At 38.9% G+C, this 20,833-nt stretch overlaps 1 protein-coding gene across 6 annotated transcripts in view; it reads right to left on the reverse strand.

Moving 5' to 3' along the window:
- Nucleotides 1-20,833, reverse strand: part of LOC143895956 (uncharacterized) — a 130,187-nt gene that overhangs the window by 46,501 nt on the left and 62,853 nt on the right. For all 6 annotated transcript variants that reach the window (XR_013256509.1, XM_077403494.1, XM_077403493.1 and 3 more), the window contains exons 3-5: nt 5,418-5,730; nt 1,811-4,903; nt 50-393 (exon numbers count right to left, since the gene is read on the reverse strand). Coding sequence is in view for 5 of the 6 variants with exons in the window: in XM_077403494.1 (XP_077259620.1) it covers nt 50-393; nt 1,811-4,903; nt 5,418-5,676 (3,696 nt within the window). In the remaining variant the exon portion in view is untranslated. The remainder of the gene's footprint in view (nt 1-49; nt 394-1,810; nt 4,904-5,417; nt 5,731-20,833) is intronic.

Below are 20,833 nucleotides of genomic sequence, written 5' to 3' on the forward strand. Positions count from 1 at the left end.
ACGTAGCGTAAAGTTACGATTTTCCTCGCGCAATAATAAAAACTCTTACCTCGTCGACGTTGTCCAAGGCATGATATGCCACTTGGTATCCGTGGAGGCCGGAATGATTCCTGCTCTGCCACGATACCAGAACGGAGAATGGCTGAATGTCTTGAATTGCGAGTTTCAGGACCAGCGGAGCGGAACAGAAGGCGTGGGGGTCAAGATCGAGGAAGACGAGACCCCGGAGCTCGGGTGGCTGTTCGCATCTTAACAAACCGCCCTCGACGTCACCGACTCCGACACCATTTCTTCCGCGGCTACGACCACCGCCGACCCCGCTCACCAATTTCTGATGGTCTCTCAACCATTCCCACAATTCTTGCGATTCGCAGCCGCAATGCAATGGGTTTTCTGCCAATGAGACCAGAGCAAAGTTTGCTATTATTCGCGATGTTTTACTCATCAAAAATTTTAAAAAGTAAACTAGATATTTCGAAAAACATCGATAGCGAGTTGATACTTGTTAATTAATATACATTGACTGGGAGTTTCATGTAGAAACATGTATACCTGTGGTCGACTATTTTTCATACAAGCCAATTTAACGGGAACAAAATTACATGTACATACAATGTAAAAAAAAAAAAAAACAACTCACGACAAAGAGTAAAACTCACCGATCCTATAGTATAATAAAAACTTTATCAATTTTAAGCTCTAACGACAGATTAAGAAGAGCTTAACATAAAATTAAGTTTTAACAATTTTAAGCTCAATTTTGCACGATAATTTAAACTCTCTCTAAACAGTGAATTCGTCACCGGTCAAAATGTTCGGACAATAAAAAACGAGCTGATATATCTTCGGTCAATAATATGTTAATAAACATAATATGATAATTTATAGCATAATAAAAATATGATGATTTCCCAATATCGAGTATGTATTTGAATATAAAATGCTAGATTATTTTGTTACATTATGTATATTGAATAACGTACATTCAAATCACACAATTCAATTATTGATTATAGATTATAGATTAATTTATCCAGTTAGCACAAAAATATATTTGTAAGTTATATAAGTTTGACACAAAAAAAGATTCTTAAATGTTTTGTATATGTTGCAACTGTTTTTAATTACAATGAGACTCTATTCATTCTCCACAGTTATTTATTGGAAATTTAATTCAAATGCTTAATTAAATAAAAATGTGCGTATGTAATAAATGTAAGTATTATAATAAATATAAATCTCATTTATTCTACCACGCATCGTAACTGACTAAAATTAATTACAAACCTCATGCATTAACAATAATTAAATTTTATGATTCCAGTTTAATACTTTCCAATTAGCATAAAACATATCTGCGTGATTCATGAATAAACCGATTAACGAGATGATATTTCATTGTCGTATAGTAATATGTGCCATCTCTTTTTGTACATTTTATAAAAAAAAAGACTTTTATATAATCAGCGATATATTTTAAACAAGCTCCTGAAAAATATCAAGACGGTATAAGAAATCCAAGTTCGTGCAGGATTTCGTTGAAGAAAATGAGTTATGAGAACTTGTTTGATTGTTTCAGTGTTGAATATTGATTCAAGATATGGCGAAACGTGACCGGTGATGCAATTGATTTTCAAGTAGTAGTAACTTCATTCGGATCGATAGCCCCGTCGTATATACGAGAGAAAACTCTCGGATATCGTTTTCTTTCGCTCGCAATCGTGTCGTTTTTTCTCGAGAAAAAATGAGCACGCGCTTGCGAGCGCAAAATTAATTACAAATATACCTTAGGTGTGTTTAAGTAGCTCACCTTCAGCTCGCAGGCTTCTTATTTGCGTTTCGAGTGGCCGGAAAGCATTCAGCGGCAGATTCTCCAAGTAATTCCTACTCAAGTCAAGTAGACGTAACTTCTTCAGGGGTCTAAATGCCTCGCTGGAGATGGCGTTTATCCAGTTACCATAAAGATGCAGCTCCACCAGACTAATTAAATTCTTGAACGTCACTTTGCCAACAATGCCGATCTGATTGTAGGACAGGTCCAGTATTTGGAGGGACTTGAGATCCTCCGGGAACTCCTCCAATTCTTTCAGACGGTTGTGCGTTAAATTGAGTATCCGTAAATGCTCCATGCCCTGGAGTCTCTCCTTCGGCAAGATCTCCAAGCTGTTCATGCCGAGGTGAAGAGTGAGCAAATTCGGGAGACTGCGAAACGCGCCCGGCGATACTCGCAGGATGCGATTCTGACCCAGATAAAGATGCAACAGCGCCGGAAAAGCCTCGAAGTCTTGTGAGGTTACTATACTCAGATTGGTGCCGGATATATGCACCTCTTGGAGAATAGGATACATCGCTTCCGATGGCAGATCCTGGATTCTGTTTAGAGGATTTCGCGTGAGATTTAGCCAGGCCAGACCGGGAAGATTCTGACCCGAGAGAGCCACCGCGGGTATCTGTCGGAATTTATTTTCCGACAAGTCTACTCTTCGCAGTAAGGACGAATGCGCGAAAAAGTTCGCCGGTAGAGCGTTCAAATTATTATGGCTGAGATCCACGGATATCAAAAGCGACAGATTGGCCATCGCGAATCCGGACATCGTTTCGATCTTATTGTGGCTCAGATCCAACTCTCTCAGATGCTTCAAGCTGGCGAAACTAGCCACGTCGACGTTGAGGATCTCGTTGGTCGACAGCGTGAGGATCTCGAGATTAAGGGCGCTCGCGAGCGCCGAGTACGGGATATCTTGAAATCGATTGTGATCCAGGTGTAGCTCGCGCAGCGTTAGTAATCTGTCGAAAATGCCCGGCGGCAGGGCACGCAGTTGATTATGGTTCAAGTGTAGACGCACCAAATTCCGATTCAGCACGAAAATGTTTTCCGGTAATTGACTTATTTGTGAGCCATCCAGGAACAGCTCCTGCAGAGACGGCAGCCCGTTGAAACAGTGTTCCGTGATCTGACTGAAATTGTTGCCGGATACCGCGAGTATTCGAAGACCGGAAACGTCCAGACGTAGCAGCGCCGTCGCCGTGAGAAGATTGTCGTTCAAGTTGAGATCGAATAAGTTGCTGAGCCCGCGAAAGGCACCCTTTTCCAGCGTAGTTATCGAGCAGTTCTTCAAATTCAACGTTTTAATTGGCAGATCTTCTTGAAAAATTCCGTCTTGTAAAACGGTAAGATAATTATTCGCCAGATCCAATACCTTTAGTTTCTTAAGAGCCGTCAACGCGTAAGGATCGAGTCTTCTCAGGCCGTTATCTTGCAAATATAGCTCTTCGAGCTCGTGCAGTTCCGAGAATGTCCTCGCCGTTACGTGACTCAGTTTATTCATGCTGAGCTCGAGAAATTTTAAAGCCTGCATCGGCTGAAAAGCGGCGTCCTCGATCCTGGATATGGAATTGTTCGTCAGATAAAGGCGCTCCACTAAAAGGAGATCCCTGAAGAGAGGAGCTTGCAGGTGTGTAAGCTTGTTGTGACCCAGCCACATGATTCTGACGGACGCTTGGCCGCGCAGGGAGTCATTGTGCAGAACGGCCAAGCCGTTGCTGTCCAGCTGAATAGACACCAAAGAGCTTCCGCCGGAAGACGATTCTGAGGCGGACAGCTGAAAGACGTCGCCGAGCATGGTCAACTGATTGCCCTGCAGATTAACGTGCTGGAGACTATTCAGCGTTCTAAGCGCGCCCGTCTCCATGGAGGTGATGGCGTTGTTTTGCAGATGGAGCTCGAGAAGCGCCGGTAGCGGCGTGAAAACGCCACGCTTCACCTCCGTTATATGATTATCCTGCAGCCGCAGCTCACGTAATTGATGCAGTTTAAGAAATGTGCCCGGCTGTAACTCGCGGATCTTGTTACCGTCCAGGGAGAGCGACGAGAGGTTCTCGCAGTGTTCCAGGAATTCCCGCGGCACCTTCTCGATGTAGTTGTTACTCAGATGCAATTGTGCCAGTTGCGTGAGACTCGTGAGACCCTTGGCGTCGATTCTACGGATGGCATTCTGCTGGAGATACACCACCGCGAGGCTGACGCTGCTGGCGAATGCATCTCCCGGGATCTCCAGGATATTGTTTTCCGCCAGATAAAGTTCCCTCAGTTCGGGCAGTCGCGCGAACACGCCGCCGATGTAGTGAATATGGTTATGACTAAGCTCGATCGTGCGCAGCCGTTCGTTCCCCTTGAATGTCGCCACGTCGAGAAAGACTATTTTGTTGTGGCTCAAATCGATCGACTCTAGATCCTTCAGCGACGCGAAGGCGTCCTTGTGAATGCTCTCGATGGAATTGTAGTAGAGGGATAGGGTATGAAGAATGGGACAGGGTCTGAAACAGTCCTCGGCCAGTTTCTCGAAATTGTTGCTGCTCAGATCGAGGATCAGCAAGGAGCTGAGGAGGCTGTAACCGTCGTCGGGCAGCTCCGATATTTCGTTCCACGCCAGCCTGAGCGAAGCTAAGCTCTCGAGTCTTCTCAAGGGAGCCATGGGGAACAGCTTCAATTTGTTTTCAGCTAGATCCAGATCGCTGAGACTGTCCTCGAGGCCCGCGAACGCGTATTCGGAAATTTTCGATATTTGATTCCCCTTCAGAGTCAGCTTCATTAGCTTCAAGCCGTAAAAACAGTAGGACGAGAGGTCCTGTATCAAGTTCGTCTCGAGATCTAAGGCAGCCAGCTTTCGTAGATCGGCCAATGATTTCTGAGGCACGTGGGGCAAACGACCGGAAACCAGCGCCAGGGATTCCAGGCTATCTTTCAAATTCGTGAAGGCGCCCTCGCTCACTTCTCGCAAAGATGAATGTGATATTTGAAGATGCCTGATTTGCGAGCCGGGAGGGAAGGCACCCTCTTTCAGTTCTTCGATGCTTTTGTCGAGCTCGTAAACACTCAACGACTGTACCATCGTGCCCGCGCCTGAAACGATCGTAAAGGGCATGGCCATTCATTTTATTGAATCGCGATAACATAAACTTTGAATTTGGCAGCATTGGCTGATTGCACGTTTCATTAGTTTTATGGGGCGCATTAAAGAAAATGGTTTCCTTCAACCACGTCAACTTTAACTTTACGTTGAAGCTACATGGAAATATAAGAAAGCGCACATGTAATAGTAGCTCGGCATTAAATGAGCTGTAACGAGTAAGTTTAATAGGGCAGTCAATCGATAGAGCCGATACTTTTAAGAATGTCGCTAAGCATACTTAATCGTAAATATGATGTAATATATAAAAAAGTTCTTTCACACAGACATTTATTTTAGAATATATATATATATATATATATATATATATATATATATATATATATATATAGTGCTTTTATATATATATATATATATATATATATATATATATATATATATATATAGTTCCTCCATTATATTGTCAAAAATTCTTGACTCTTATCTCTTAAACATTTAGCTTCTTACCGCTAGTACTTAGCACGCCTTCTAGCGTTGTTCTTAGAGTCTCTTCCGTAGCGCCAGCGCATTCCAGAAAGAGACCGTCTTCAAAGTTATAACAAGGACAGCCCGTTATTATTTCCGGAGGTGGGCATTCGGCTATCTGAGCAACGGCTCTAAATGTGACAAAATTCTGAATTAACAGAATCTGAAGGACCATCCTCGGTATCCGCCGCCGATCTACAGCGTACGGGTAATTTACCCGTCGTTGCGGATCTCGCGTCATCGTATCGTCACATCCGTAATTCCGTTTTTCGCCTGCCAGACTGCAAGAAGCTTTCTGAAACATAAAAGTCACGAAAGAAACTAAAATCGAATTTGCGATATTACGTTACGTAACTCGAACGACGAGTTACTTGAATTTGTAAAAAGAAAATTTCAGCAATGTGTTTTAACTTTTTCCGTTTATTTTAGACGTTACGAAGTCGCAACACCTTTAGAGCTAAACAGAATTATATGTTTTAACGAGTTGCAATTGCTCCACTTGTATGTTTATACGAAATAATAATGTTACTATCCTTGCAAAAATTTTCTTAACAAATATTTACAGCTACCTTTGCCATGAGAGATTCTTGTCTGAATAAATCCACGGATAAAGTTAAACTTCGCCTGCCAGGCGCTATGCAGCGCGTGTTGGTGCATGTTTACGAAAAAGTACGGCCAAGCTCTCAGAATAGTGCGAATAGCTTCCTTGAATAACAAAGAGTGCACGTCTCGCTAAGACGGAGGTGCATACAAATATACGAGGACATAAAAATTATTTGACTCGTATGAGAAAAAATTGTGTTATCTTTATTGTCTCTTGAGACAGTCGCTTTTTTCAATAGAAAAAGAAAGCTCCTTTTGTCGAAATAATTTTTGAATGACATATCTCTGCACTCGTAAAAATGTATATCAAATATATTTATTAGATATGAATAATTTAGATATTGAGCTGATTGTATTTATTATTCTTTAGTTGATCTCTTTGGATTTTGGTCTTCATCACGATAATATCAAATTAAAGCTGGATTTAGCTGGATTATGACTTTTCGAAATATTTATGGTAGAAAATATTGGCGAATGTAACAATTTGTAATAAATTTTGAAATAACATTTATAAGAAAATTTATTCTCTCTTTTTTTCTATTTATCTATCTATCTCTCTTTGTGTTCATCATAAAATTATTTTATACAAAAGAGGCAATTACTATATAATCACAGAGAGATTACTTTATAATCCGCTGTGATCATAACACTCATCTTTATAAAAGGTTTCATTAATAATCCGAAAATTTCATCTCTTTCCTTTTTCTGTTTTTCTACCATATTATTTTATACACCAATAGTATTCCGTTACGGGTGATTAGATCAGAAATCGAAACCGGAATCTTTCCCTTGCCAGACGATTGCTTTTACCATTAAGCTATCCAGATTCCACATGCTGATATTTCTTCTTGTTTATATATCAATCCTAACGTCGTTCACAATATACACGTATGCGATACACAGTGATTTATACAGTTTATAGAAGAAATATCTTGCTTACGACTGAGAGGGAGGAAAAAGGATATAAAAACAACCCAGATAACAGAGTGATGTCAAATGACGTATTAATAACGTCTTATTGACGTATTTAACGTCAATAACACGCCATTAAGATGTCTTTAGATGACATCTTGTTACCTGAGAAGTCGACAGCCGACTTCTCAGGTAGCAGGATGATATTTTATGTTATATAATGTTACTCTTTTTGCTGATATAATGCATTTACAATGCGTAATACATTTTTTTTACAAATAAATGTTCCTTTCTGCATAAATTAATATCTTTTATTGTGTGTATAAAAGTATTGAGGTAAGTTTATCGAAAAATCAATAATTTATGAAATATTTCAAACTTTAGTTAGACTTCGCATGAAAAATATTGTACGTAATGTTAGCAACTTTTTCGACTATATCCAAAGTTTTACGTAATAGTAAAAGTTTGGTATACAGAACTGCTATTACTGAATATAACATGGCACGAAGTTGCATACACAAAGGCAACATTCTTAATTCGATAGTGTCTATCAAGGGAATACTGTTCAAACACAGAGACGTTGACAGTAGTCAACGATGCTAATAAGTTTCTATCTAGATAACGTCAGTTGAGCTAATACAGGACAGGAATTGTTCATAAATTTGTTATTTATACAAAGTTGTGTGTTTTCTGTGTAATATTAAATAGAAAATCTATATTATATGATGTTTTCTAACTAAACATGACGTTGATAAATACGTTTCTAAAAGATGACATGGTCTCTCTTATATTTCACAATTGAAAATATATCAAAATTATACTGCGGCACTGATTGTAGAAGTACAATAACTAAGCTTTTCTTATAATATAGTGGACTTCACAAAGATGATATGTTATGCACAGAAAAAGAACGAACAGCCATAAAGCTCTTTACGCGTAATCGAGCGGCGGCAATGGCCGATTCAGAAATCTGTATCACAAAGACGGTGTCTAGACCGAATCGATTTTTCGCGAGCGCCAAGCCGCGATATCGCGCCATTCACGCCCAACTGAATCCACGAATGCCTCTTCCTTCTGACCCGGCTGGAGGATCGCGGCTCGAAAAGCCTCAATAGGGGCACACCAATCTCGTCTACATTCACATCTGCGTTCCCGCTGAGCGTCGACGAGCACTACGTTTACGATCGGGCGGTAAAAACACACAGCAAGAGACGTTTCACGGCATGTTCGTGCCAAAGACTGTAAAACTCAAATCCAGTAAGGCGTGTGTCGACTCCGCGGGAAAGCATTCGGAGGAGATCACTGAAGAGGTCTTTCGGCAAAACATATGATTAGCTAAGTCTCAAAAGTGTTGGGTGCGCACGTGCTACACTAAAATACTACTGAGAAATATTTCAAGAACATTTTTTATAAGTTTAAAAAGTATTTATTTGTCAGAAATATTTTTAGTCTTAAACGTAGTATTTCTTAGCAAATAAAATATCTGTTAAAATGACAGGAGCAAACAAATAGCAATCTCGCTAATACACACGATAAATACGCTTACGTACATCTACGCGCGCGAAGACATCGTAACAAGGAGAGTAAATGAGTCTTCGACTTCGGGGGAAATCGTATCGGATCTTCCTCTCACTGTGTTTACTATCGAGCGAGAGAGTCAACGTACTCCGATTATTTTGCAGCAAGCGATTAAGGGCGGATTCCACTTGGAATTCAAGAAACGTTTTCAATTTGAACATTAATCTTCGTAGAGAAACGTCAGCGTTATATCGGAATCCCGGTTGCAGGTTGCAGCTATCTTTCCTTAAGTATTTCGATCGAGTGGCTGGGCAAACTCAGTGGCTCCCGGTATACCTTTCCGGTTTTTATTCGCCCTACCTATCTCGGAGAATATGTTGTTCGCGAAGCATATGTTACATTAATTCCTTGCACGATCGCCATAAACGTTCCATGCACCAGGAATCCGGTGTACTACGCGCCATTAGTAAGTTAAGATATCGCGAGCGTATGAAGCTTCTCAGTTTGAATTATTGGCGTATAATATTAATAGAATTAAATCACACGGTGACAGATGGATCAGCGATCGATTCTAGCGCAAGGGTAACGGCGAACTGCCTACGAGTATATTTACGAAAACAAATGCATTTTCTTCATAATTATTCCTAATGACATTAAATATATCCAAGATAAAATTTTAATTTTTTTCCGATATTTATTTTTATTTCGTAGATTCTTTCATCCATATAAAAAAATATATTTTATTTTGTTAAGATAAATATGAGACAGAAAGAAAAGGATAGAGAATTTAGTCCATGTGTCGGCTTGTTTGTCAATCAGCAAGTTTGAAGTTGCTAAAGAATACCACTGTGTGTGAAGGAGGAGAATTCGTCTACCTCGATCGAGTTCAAAGCACGCTTTTTTCAAGCCAACGCGACAGAGGATTATAACTCGCGAAGAGAAGAAGGTAGTTGAGAATTCAGTAGAAAATGCGCTTTACGAGACATACATCGTTTCGATCCAAGTGTACGGGCTATATGTATATACGTACTCCTTGAGAGCGTACTCAGCGCTTCATGCAACACCAGCGGTAATAAAGCGCGAAAACGTTTCTCCGTTGCTTCGTGGCGCTGTTTTAACGCGATGAAAACAGTCAGCGCACTTCCGCGCGAGAAAAAACGAACGTGTCTCTTTCAGCACGTCCATTTCACCGTCAGAACCTTTCGTCCTGCCCAAAAGAAGTTTCAGCAATGGAATTAAAAGGTTTACGTAAAACTAAAAACGTTCTTCTCGTTCTCTCGATTTTTTGTTGAGTTATTTGCCACTTTGCTCTGCTATGTTTTTGCATCAATTTACGGCGTAAAAATTTGTGATAAAAATATATACAGATATGTAAATATGGGATATATAAATACAGTTTCAATTTTTACAAGACGATTCTGAGAAAAATTCCGAAACATTTATGTTGCCAGAATTTCGTGAAACTTTATATTTATTCTAGAAACAATTATATCTGCAACGTAAAATTTAAATTTTTATTGTAAAGACAATAAAATGTTATCTAGAATATATTTCATCGATAAAATAATTTAATTTTATAGAATTTAGTTCATTAAAGATGTTACTAACAAGTGTTCATATTATAAATTTCGTTCTCATTCGTTCATAAAAACTTGCTTCGTTAACCTTATCAAGCGGTCATTATTGTTAATGATTTCTTCTTTTCTGTTTTTAGTATGTAATCACTACCTTGTTCAACGCTCCTTTTTAAATGCTTCTTGAATTTTACTGTTCTAAATTTAAACGCCATTTTTTGTTTTATTCCTTCTTTTTTCTTTCTTTTTATTTGTTTTTATGTGACGGATTCACTTTAAGAATTTTTTTATAATAGAGAGATTGTGTCAAGTAGCTTCGTATCTTGGGCTAATTGTAAGTTAAATCTATTTTTTGTAATTTTATTTAAGCATTTTTGAGAGCGCTTATGCGCATAAAATGGCTTCTGATTTAAAATTTCTACAGTTTGTCAATCGATGTCACGATTGATTTCAAAATGTGGTTTGTGATGATTGAATATATTAGGATGGAAAATATTTGTCTTGTGTTCGGGGTCACTCGTGTTGTTAATCGACTCGTTAACATTCCTTCATTAATTTACATAATTTGTTTCAATAATGCATCCAATATTGCGGGGGCGTTATTTGTCACAGGAACTTTACAGTTTCGATCGAATAATAACACGTTGTAATTTTGAAACTATGGTTCGAAAACATAATGCTGTTTTGCTCCCCGTATATTGTCTAGGCATTTATATGACACAACTTGTGAACTTCATGGTTCAATTAGCAGCCGCGCTCTTTTCCCGACCCGCTGTTATGTCAACAACATGTATGCGCATGCATATTAATTACTTGATGAAGACGCTACGGTATCTGGCTACTGCAATTGATTACTGAGGCTTTCTCATCAATAATGTATTGATATAATGCAGCTGTAATTAAACGTTACAAGAAAATCACTGTGCTGATTAGATCATTATTCCATAACAACTTTCATTGTAAGTTTTGTGTTCAACAAGCGACGCAGTAAAATAGCTGCTTCGCGAGATTAACTCGAACGTTTACGATTCCTTCCCCCGTCTCGTTATTAATAAGACAGGAGAGTGATTAATTCTTCGCGCACCGTGACAGTGTCGGTTAAAACTGTACTCGGCACTGTTTTTACGCCGTATACCGCCTATTGTATCGTGCTTCTCGTCGTAAACTGCACGCATAATTTTAAAAACGTGCCACTTCGTAACCGTATAAAACCACGGAGAGATAGGCGATATCATAAAACTCGGTATCCACGATATATTTCTTCACATACGGTACGTTTCTTCCTTCACGAGTCTTCCCGGCGGCCTGAAAGATTACCTACCCCCTTTCCAGCGAAACTTTCTTCCCATGCGTGGGCATGACTTGCGCTACACGCGGTTTGTTTCGTGCATTCGCAAAACCTGTTTGTCGCATATTACATTTGGCAGTTAAATGTACCGTGAATCAGTCCGTTTATCGGAGCAGCGTTCAAGCGATTTGATTGCAAATCATGCGCAGAACTTTGGAAGCGACTCTTTCATCATGCACACGCACGCTTCACATTTCCTCGATGTCCGGACGCGAATTGGAGATTAAAACATAACGCGTTAGACGAGCAGTATTACGCGCAGAAATACACGCGCGGGACAGTGAGAAATGACAAAATTAATGAGCGATATCGAAGATAAATCGTCTAACGGATAAATTCATCGGGGAAGGTATTGTGACTGTATGTATACACAGGCGACAACTAGCTATCGTAATTGATAGAAATCTGTGTAATAGTGCGTGAGCTGTCGTAGGCACGAATAGCGCTTTGCACGGGGTATTAAGGTCAGGCAAGCACATTTGCTGGGACGACGCGATAACAACCCTCGTTAAGTTTGATTGGCACTAGCACAATCATTTTGGCAATTAGATTTACTATGAACATATAATTGTCATTAAACCGCATTTAATTGCAAATATGTTCTCGTTGTAACGCAATTACGGATTTAATTTTATACGATGTAAACTTTCAACATTATTTTATTTAATTACTTCCCACGCTGGTAAATTGTTTTTAATGTCACGCATTTCTCTATAGCGAATGTTTTTCATCGATTTGTACGTGACATAGTGCAACTTGGTTTTCGAATTTGCATAAAAGATACTACTGTGTTTTATCAGGAAATAAAATCGGATTTAAATATCTTTTCGGAATAAAACTTTTTAACAAGATGCTTATATATTGAAGTCATAAATGACCAAGAGAAACGCACAGTCAGTTTATCACTGAAGTTGAATGCAGTGAAAAGAAATAAATATATCAAAGCCAAGAATCCAAGTAGAGTCGAAAAGGTACGGCAAACGCTGGTATGGTAAATGGAGCGCATCGACATGTGCAAAATTCACTGTTAAACGGATAATCGATTTTCTTAGAGATTTCTTAAAAAGATTATTTGTCTTGCTCGCATATTTGCGGTTTATGTCGATAGCAGTGTACGAGTTCTCATTCAGGCATATTTTCTTTGTATATGGTGAATGATAACGCGTTGCCCTAGGGATGTTACGTTGGAGTATCTTTTCAGTCGTTTTGCAGCGGAAAACTTGCTCCCAGTACATATATGTCCTACGTACTTCGTACATGTCTTGCGTACTCCGTATATATTATATGCTTATCTTCATGAAATATTATCTTGAAGTAATTTTGACCGCAAACAAAAGAGTACAATGATCAAATTTAATCCATAACGTTATTTTCTCTAAGTTTATACATATAATGTATAATCTCGAAAATGCACTGTCTCTTTTTTTATATTTAAATAAAATTAAATTTAAATAAATTTCGAATAAGTAAATAGACTTTTGTCTTTGAAAATATATAAGGAACAATTAATTTAAATCGTGTCATTTATAATGTTCATTCTATAAATTTTAACATGATTCGACATTTACAATCGGTATGACGCTTGAAAGGTAAATATAATAAGGTATTTATCAGAATCAGTCGAGTGTGTACATATATATATAGTCTTGAAAATCGAGAACTATTTAGTTAAAGCGCATCTCACGTTCATTTCGTCAGACGGACTTTCCTTAAAATGGTTGATCTTCTTGCGGGATTTCTTTTGCTCACAGAGATCCGACTGCTTGCGGATATTGCTTCTCTGTGCATCGCCTTTTAACCGGTTTACCTTGTTCCTCCGCGAGAGGAAAAGCAAAGCCAAGGCTTGCTAGCATCGAAGAAGCTACCAATTTCCGCAGCGCCTATCCTCTTTCGAACGTTTTCACTTCGAGGATCTCCGGTAGAAGTGGCTCGCGAAGAATCTCTGAAACTGGTGCGGGTTAAGTGAATTCGGGGTGTCCTGGCTCGGATTACCACCTTCCAATTTTGCCGTTCTTCGTTGGCTAACGGGAGCGCGAATTCGTTTTAGATCTGGGTCCGCGATCGTCCTGAGATTTGTGTGATTCGAAAGGCAAGAGTTTTATCTAACTTTGCATTATCAGCCGGGCTTACGCGGTTTGATCTTAAAAAGGAGATCGCGCGCTCGAAGGAGATTTTCCACGAAGAGCTCCCTTTCTGCCGATATTATACTCGATTGCTTTAGAATCAATGGCACTTATTCCTTCATGAATAATTGGTACTTAAAAATAATGAAAGTCCACCGAGTACCTTATGCTCCATTTGTAATAGGATGTTGCTTCGTATAATACCGCTTTGTAATTTATGGCGTTGTGCAGTGAAATTTACGATAAATGTTTTACCATCATTCTTATTATCTATTATAATATACGCGAAGACTCGTAACGGTACATTATTGTAATTATTCAAGAGATATACATATGTATTCATGATTCATAATGTAAATATAAATTGCATTAAACAAATGTATAAAATGAATTACGTCGATAAGTTATTAGCGAGTGTATTAGGGATTAGTGTCATGTAATATAGCGGTAGCAAACTTTAGACGATAGCTTTCGAGCTAACGTGAACCCATGCGACGTCTTGCGTTACATATTCACATCGCAGTTTCAAACAAGTTCTGATCTGTTCGCTCCGAAATTATGCAAAAATGGGTTACGATACTTCGCGCACACAATTTCGTGTATACATACATATATTCACATATTATTTATATATGATATTGAACTAAGACGTTAATGACTATTTATTTTTTGAAACTATTAACTATTATTTATCTTTGAAAGAAATGATTTTCTATGAATAAACTTTGTTCGTCCCTAATCGTGTGTGCTAGTAAGATTCTTTGCAAAAGGAGGAAAATGATTATAGTTAAGCTATTTTTCTGACGTGGAAGGAGAGCAGAAGTCAAATTGCAGGAAACTAGCTTGAGGGAGAGAGGGAGGGGAATTCCTGCCGGTTGAATTAACCGAGATGAGAATACATTTCGCATGTGTTTCTTCTGCCCGAGAGCATGGTATTTGTCTGGAATACCTTGATTTGGAGGCCTCCAGACGAGTATAAACGTGATTTGAATATTTCAAGCGCCAATAAAAGAAGCCACGAAGTTTCCAGCGTATCTGTCGTCCTATGAATTATTTTTTTTCGGTATCGTTGAGTACACAACGGAAAAATCCGATGAATATTTCATATGCAGAATATTTGTCAGATTATTTGCACTGCACGAATCCGTATGACTCGATTATTTATTTTCGCATGCATGTCTCTCTCTTCATTTGACGAACATATTACGTTACATCTGTTAAAGCCTTCGCGACAGAATCTGCCTATGTCATCGACTTTCCGGTTATGATTATTTCTCGGTAATAGAACTAGCTCGCAGAATACTGACGGGAAATACATAGGTTTCGCGTACGCGGAAAGCCATTCGATATCCGCTTTGTAGTTCGACACAGTGAACATAAGGGATGCATTGCCGTTCGGCGGAGAATCGATGCTGCCACCGCGACGAATACCAAATACGTTCGTTATGTACATGAGCACGAGCTGGGCGAAGCGCCCGTAAACTTCCGGGCAGAGAGAGAGAGAGAGAGAGAGAGAGAGAGAGAGAGAGAGACGATCGGTCCTTGCGGAAACAAATGTATGATATTCCAGCGAAAAGCGGGAGCTTCGATCAACGAAACTACACTATGTCTCGGAACAATCGTTGGTTCGCGGAGAAGGATGGGGAACGGATGAGCGAGAAAATGGGCGAGGACCGCTCTTGTGAAGACCGGATTTCGTGAGTATTGGCACATATACGTAATCTCCTTTCGGCCTCGTTTCCGGAAATCGCTGATCTTCGAGGGAGCATTCCTTCGTACATCTCGGTTGTCCAAACTCGGGCGATCCTCATGTGAAATAGTTTCGCGGCGCTTCGACGAGATAGAGCTCCCGAAAATTTACTGTTCTCGTTGTACGTGCGCGGTAACTTAGGGCAAGGTCCGAAAAAAGACGCCCGCGAAGATGGAGAGAGAGAGAGAGAGAGAGAGAGAGAGAGAGAGAGAGAGAGAGAGAGAGAGAGAAAAGTAAAAAACACGTTTCCCGCTGCGCCGATTTAAAGTTGAAGAGCTCCCTCGATTTCGAGGCGATGACTCTTCTCAGGATTTTTGGTGATGTCGTTTCTCTTTATCGCGTTCAACCGTAGGTATAAGTGTGTGCCTCGGGGTTTATGTTGCGATATGTGTAATATGGTATATACGAATATTATACTAAAGCTTGTCATGAATTTTGTGTGTTAACATGTTAACGACGTATTCGCGGTGCTGTCTGGAAGATACTGTTTTAAAATTTTTTTATTATTATATACATATATCTTTTTAACTATATAGTAGACACAAAATAAACTCTTTTAAGAGATGAAAGATGTAACAACATACTTAATTTTGATTCTAAAACTTCTCTAACATGTTACATATCGTATAATCATAATATATCAAAATACAGTAAAATATGTCTATTTTGCAACTTTAATCGCAAATTTTTAAAAATTGTGACGTGATAAAACAATCTGATAATTGAGATCGTATAAGTATTCAGGCCAAAAACCATAGAAAATGATTATCTTCGTTCTTGTGCATTTTTCTGTTGAACAGTGTTATAAAAATCCTGGTCAGTAGGGGATTATAGTTAACCAATATAAAATCGGGTCACTTAGGTACATATATATATATATCTGCCTATCATTTATTATCGGTGTTCACAGTTCAAGTGATATTGATTGTCACTATTCCCTTTTTGGCTTCTCTTATGTGTAGGTGCTATACAATATAGCAATCAACTGATATCGTTAATTACTAATTAATGGTTAGGCAGAATTAATTCTTTTTTAACGAAAATTTAAATAGTTAATAAAAATTGAACCAATTACTAAATTTAAAAAAAATTATTAAATATTCATTTGAAGTACAAAGTTTATCTCTATTTGGTCGGAAAAAAATTTATAAAAATTAATTTATCATTATTACTTTTTCCCAATTTTTTATATCCCGAAACGAATAAAATTGTGTAATTTTAATAAATCAAGAAAAAGTGAGATTAAGCTGTCAGATTTTTTTCGCAGCAATTTAATCTATAATCTTCTTGATTTGTCAAGATCGCCAAAATTTTGATTTGCAAAATTTATATCTATAAATATGAATATTACAGAATTGTTAGATGAAATAGTAAGTTTCTCAAAGCTTTTCAAAAGCATAAAAAGCGGACTGACATATGGATTTACCGTGTAAAGCTTCCGAAAGCTTTCCGTCATCCGGTGTTACATCGATAACTTGCACCTGCGGAAAGTTATAGAACGAATCTATCAGCGACTATATATTGCGCGATACGTGCGTGTCCGTATGTACTTTATTCGCGCTCGAAAATCGCCACCGAGGTGAGAGTGATTCCCAGAGATCGATAAGAGGAAATAGCGAGTGCTTCTCTAAAAGCCGATCGCACGGTGTCTAGTCTCGGCAAAGCGGGGGTTACTTGTGCAAGATTACGGTCGAATGACTATCGGCTTGTGATAAATTCTCACAAGTTTAAAGGATGCCGTAATGGATTCGAGTTATATATCTTCCCGGGCGATAGTTGCCCGCCGCTGCGCTGGTTTTCTGACGGGAAAGAGAGAGAGAGCGGAGAGACTGTGAGCGGGTTGTTGGCGAAACGAACAGCTATATGGCTACCGTCAGGCGATTCTCAATTCCGGATATTTCGCAACGGTATGGCGGACTCGACGGGAAATTTTTGCGACATCCCGGAGCGAAATCTGCTCGAGCACACCGTTCGATTATCACGTTCACGGAGGGGGTTCGCGAACTTCTCAAAGTCTCGAATCGTTATTCGCCTCGTGAAGCTGAAAGGAGCTTTCTTGGAGACCGCACAAAAGAGAGCTGCGTGGCGATGATGTTAAATGAAACGTATCACAGTTCTCTTCGTTACTATAGCGACAGAGTTGGAAAAAAATTATATAAGGCGCGAGTAGCGTTTACCGAGGTGCATATTACACTTTAGCACTGTAAAATGGACGGGTAAAAATAAAACATGATGACATATATTTTTGAAACATTACAATTTTACGCAATTCTGAAGCCGTAAAAGATACGTGCAAAATGAATATTTGCGCAACAATAATTTTATAGAAAATCATATATTTTTTACGTACGAAAGATGAGAGAGATATACCTATCAATAATAATTTAATTTTTCTTAATTGTTAAGACATTTCTTATGAAAATTATATACATTAAATTTAGAACTTATCGCGTATATTGCGTCATAATTTTTCATTGAAAATTTAACATTTTAATAATATGAATTTCGAACATTAAATCTGCTGATTTTCAACAATTAAGGCTTTAGTAAAAACGACGTTATCCGTACTTAATTGCGTCCGTTCATTACGTACGCGAGAAATAATCCACGATTGCAGGCGAAAATCAATCGATCATCTCATTAAAATAGCGTTCGTATTACGATCGTAATAATCACGGTCGAAAACCAAGAGGTCTATCGAGAACATTCATTCGCGGCTATTTAGCAAGTCGGGTTTATCCGGGAGAATAGCTCGCCTCTTTTTCTTTATTCTTACGAAAAGACAAAAGATCCCCGCGGATGGGTTAAAGTACAACGTAGTACAAAGAATCTGAGAGGCCGCTCGGCGCTTTCAAGGAAATATCGTTTTGAGAGCACGAAAAGATTCGTGCGGCCGTCGAGAAACCGTCATTCTGCCAAAAGCAGACGTGAGAGGAGGGCTTGTAGGAAAAGCTTCTGTAAGAAGATGGTAAATGTGTAAAGCGACACGAGTGAGGGGGAATTCACAACCCAAAATTTTGTAACATGCACCACTACCGTACTGCCGAGCCAATGCCGAATAAAATTCGGACACTTCCTTAGCAATACTATGCCTCCTGCATTGCCACTACCAAAAGTCATTATTACCACTAACGACAATGCCGGCAAATATTTTACTGCTTACTTTTGCTTCCTCATAGAGGAAGCTTTGTTTTCATAAACTTCGTACCTATATGGCGACCTTTGATCACATATAAAGCTAAGTCTAATCAACCAAATTTTAAAGAATTATATTATATGAAATATTTTTAGTCTACTGCGCTAAAGTTCTGTACATCAATGCCGGCTGTAAATTTCACCTCAGACACGAGCGTGCGATTAGAAGCGTGAATATCGATTTAAGTCTGTCTAGCCTCTGGAACGCTTCGGCGTTTCATATCTCTTTATATCGATGCTTTTCGTTATGTAATATCGTGCATCAAGTTTTCCTTGAGCGCGTGTTGCTATATAAATTGAAACTGATTTCTTCCTCAGCGAAAATATGGCGAGGATTGAGCTCAATTAATTAATCGCGTTCTCTCCCTGCTCTCGTGTACCCTCGACTGTCCGTCCCACTTCGCAGTCTCACGTTTACGACCCATTGGCCAACTCAGCGGCGGCAATGGGATTTCATGCATCGTCGGATATTAAACCCGTATAATATTATTATCGATATTGTTATAATTAAAACGCGAAGAAATTAACTTTGGCCCGTTCATCACCGCCTGTTCCTTTTCTCTCTTTCTGCGCTTTCTTTTCTCAATTCTCTTCTACTTCATTCGTTTATTCTTTTTCTTCCTTGCCCCAATTTGCTACATTTTGTCTTCTAGCTCGCGCTTTTCTGGCGTTTCCATCCGATGCGACGTTCGACTTTATGAGTCTCGGCGAACCTTGAAAGACTCTTTAATTTCTTTTTCTCTCAACTTCGCGAGCACTCATTACCATTGTTTCCCACAGTTTTATCTGTGCGAATTAGCACTTTGCTTGATATGGTCAGAGAATCTCAGTGATCACGATATGAAATCACGCGAAAGAGAGAACTACAAAAAGAAGGGAAATATATGTAGGAAGTGCGCATATAAATCGATTATTTCGTGCAAAATGAAAATTAAGGCAGAGCTAGTTTTCGAAAGTAGTATTGAAGAATAAGGGAAGAGAGAAAGAGACGGACAAAAAGAGGACGTCTATGTGGGTCTGCATGTGTGGGGGAAAAAAAAAGAAGGGCCGACCCGTCGACAAACGGGGGTAAAATAGAGAACCCGGTGCAATCTTTCGATTTACTGCGATCGAGTGATTCCATTGAAGCAGCACAGGTGCTGACGATGGATCGAGTGGGCAGTAACGCCGAGAGTAAAATAATTTTCATGACGCGAATAAATTTGGTCCTTTGGGCGGTACCGGCATTCATTTACATCACCCGAATGCAGTGAAAGTGCAGTTCTCGCGCCGTACGCGCGGATTACCGTAATTTTTTTCCCCTCTCGGCAACCACGCGCGCACAAATAAAATCAAGTGGAAATCTCGTTAATCCGTTCATGCGCGTCACTAATTAGATCGAGAGGCATTTGGCTACCTTAAGGTAGTCGTCTCGTCAGGGCATGTATTAGATAAAGTTTTCGATTTTGGATTTTATATCAAATTATATGATCAGCTTTGCAGTCGATTTTTTCTGTGGCTCCTTACCGACTATTTACTCTAGAAAATCGATCTCGAAAATCACAAATTTTGCATTACTTCATACAGACGGCCAGAAAAAGAAGGCTCTATCACGGTTTCAATCACATATTTTTCGCATTTTTCGATTAGATGAAGTGAGAAAAAACATTGCTTTTTGTACATTAGATTTCGAAGAATCCGATGCAACCATAAAATATATAGTTTACCGGAGATTTCGCTGCTAATTTTTTAGTTTATTTTAGTGAAAATGCGGTAATCGAGCAGACATTTTTTAGTCGAGGTAAGGTTGGGAAGACTTGGCAAGCCGCTGGCTAATCACTGTAGTTGCAGGTTATGAGGCTCGTCTTTCTTAGCCGAATTGAATAGTAATTGACACCCCTGTCATGCGTTTTGAAACCCTTTCTCAGTAATTGTCAAAATTCAATCGAAAAGGAGATGTAACCTCACTTGTAACCTTTCTCGACGACTCGCATGATCAGCCGATCAAAACGGAGTCAAATGAGAAAAATCACATAATTTGGAAAAAGTAACATACTTTGGCACGTATGAAATTTTACACCATAATTCATAAAATTATTTTTCCCTTAGCAAAAATTGCCTGAAATATATTTCTGAACGTGAAAACCTACAAACAGTCACATGACTAGCACGTAGCGAGACGCCTACCTTAAGAGAGTCATAGTTACTCCCGCCGCTGTATATATATATATATATATATATATATATATATATATATACCTACATTGTGAATGTGATAAAATATTTCGAAGATCGTTGCATGTCGTAAGTTGTTAATATATTCACGAAAGAATAACAATTATACAATTAATTATAAATGCATTACCTAATATGAAAGAACCTATAGATATTATTAA

The sequence above is a fragment of the Temnothorax americanus genome, unplaced genomic scaffold, assembly GCF_048541705.1.
Source record: "Temnothorax americanus isolate GAGA-0224 unplaced genomic scaffold, ASM4854170v1 Scaffold17, whole genome shotgun sequence".
NCBI classification, from domain to species: Eukaryota; Metazoa; Arthropoda; class Insecta; order Hymenoptera; family Formicidae; genus Temnothorax; species Temnothorax americanus.